Genomic DNA, 1281 nt, shown 5'->3' with positions numbered 1-1281 from the left:
CCCCACCCCCCGCCTGCCCCCGCAACCGCCGCCGGCCCGTCGGGACGGGCTCCCGTCATGCGCGGCGGGCTGTCTCTCATCTGCATGGACACGCCCCCAACGCCCCCTGGACACGCCCCCGCCGGCCGCCGCGCGCTCCGCATGGCCCCGCCCCTTCCCTCCGGGCCCCGCCCCCCTGGTGCTCGTTCAGTTCGCGGGTTCGATTCCCGCTCCCGCCGCTCCCGGGGGAGACGCGCCGACGCGCGCGCCGACCTGCACCGAGGCCCGCTCCGGGCTGGGGGCACCGGGGCTCGTCTCCCCACTGCTCCCGGGGCTTCACGGCTTCCCCCACTACCACAAATTATGCAGTCGAGTTTCCCGCATTTGGGGAAATCGCAGGGGTCAGCACACCCGGAGTGCAGGGGATGAGCCTCGCCCTGGGAAAACCACCTGCCTGATCATGGTGTCTCCCCTGCCAGGTAAGTATGCATACATACCCCCACGCACAACACCACAACCGCACGCACACACACACAACACACGGACACCAACACACGCCCCCCCACAAACACACACGCGCCCAAACCGCCTCTCGCCCCCCGCCCGCTCCCGCCGCCTGCGACCCCCGCACCGCCCGCCTGCCCCCGCAACCGCCGCCGGCCCGTCGGGACGGGCTCCCGTCATGCGCGGCGGGCTGGCTCTCATCTGCATGGACACGCCCCCGACGCACCTTGGACACGCCCCCGTCGGGCCCCGGAGCCGCTCTGCCGGCCGCGGCGCGCTCCACATGGCCCCGCCCCCTGTCGCTCCGGCAGTTCGCGGGTTCGATCCCCGCTCCCGCCGCTCCCGGGAGAAACGCGCAGCCCCCGCCGCGCCCCCAGACCCACAACCGAGCGGGAACGGGCAGCGGAGCCCGCGCTGCCGGAACCGGGGGGGCCCTGAGGAACCAGCGGCGCTGTCCCGGGACGGCACCGAGGGAAATGTCCGGCCCCGCGGCGCCGGGCCCCAGCATGGCCATTGCAGAGGGGACAGCGCGGGGCGGGGGGCTCCGGTGCCCGAGGACACGCGGACCCGTCCCCGGTCCCCCGGGGAGAGCGTCCCTTGCTGTTTCCTCCCTGCGGACGAGTTATCCCCGCTGCCTTTGTAGCCCCAAAGATCCCCGGAGGCGTTTCACCCACCGGCTGATTAAACAGAACCCAATAAGCAAAGGGTCGAGGACCCCAGGCACGGTGCTGCTTCCCCCGCCTGCGGGAGCCCCCCCTCCCTGCACGGAGCACCGGCCGCGGGAGGAGCTGCCGCCAA

The 1281-nt window shown here is 73.2% G+C and overlaps 1 protein-coding gene across 1 annotated transcript in view; it reads right to left on the bottom strand.

Moving 5' to 3' along the window:
* The window catches only part of CAD (carbamoyl-phosphate synthetase 2, aspartate transcarbamylase, and dihydroorotase), a 16772-nt gene extending 16109 nt beyond the window's left edge, over positions 1-663 (bottom strand). The window contains exon 1 of the mRNA XM_014961923.1: positions 556-663. Within this exon, the coding sequence (XP_014817409.1) occupies positions 556-663 (108 nt within the window). The remainder of the gene's footprint in view (positions 1-555) is intronic.
* Between the last annotated feature and the right edge of the window lie 618 nt (positions 664-1281).

This window comes from Calidris pugnax, unplaced genomic scaffold (genome assembly GCF_001431845.1).
Source record: "Calidris pugnax isolate Ruff unplaced genomic scaffold, ASM143184v1 scaffold1022, whole genome shotgun sequence".
NCBI lineage: Eukaryota > Metazoa > Chordata > Aves > Charadriiformes > Scolopacidae > Calidris > Calidris pugnax.
The sequence above is the reverse complement of the archived record's forward strand: the minus strand, read 5'-3'. Positions and strand labels throughout refer to the sequence as shown.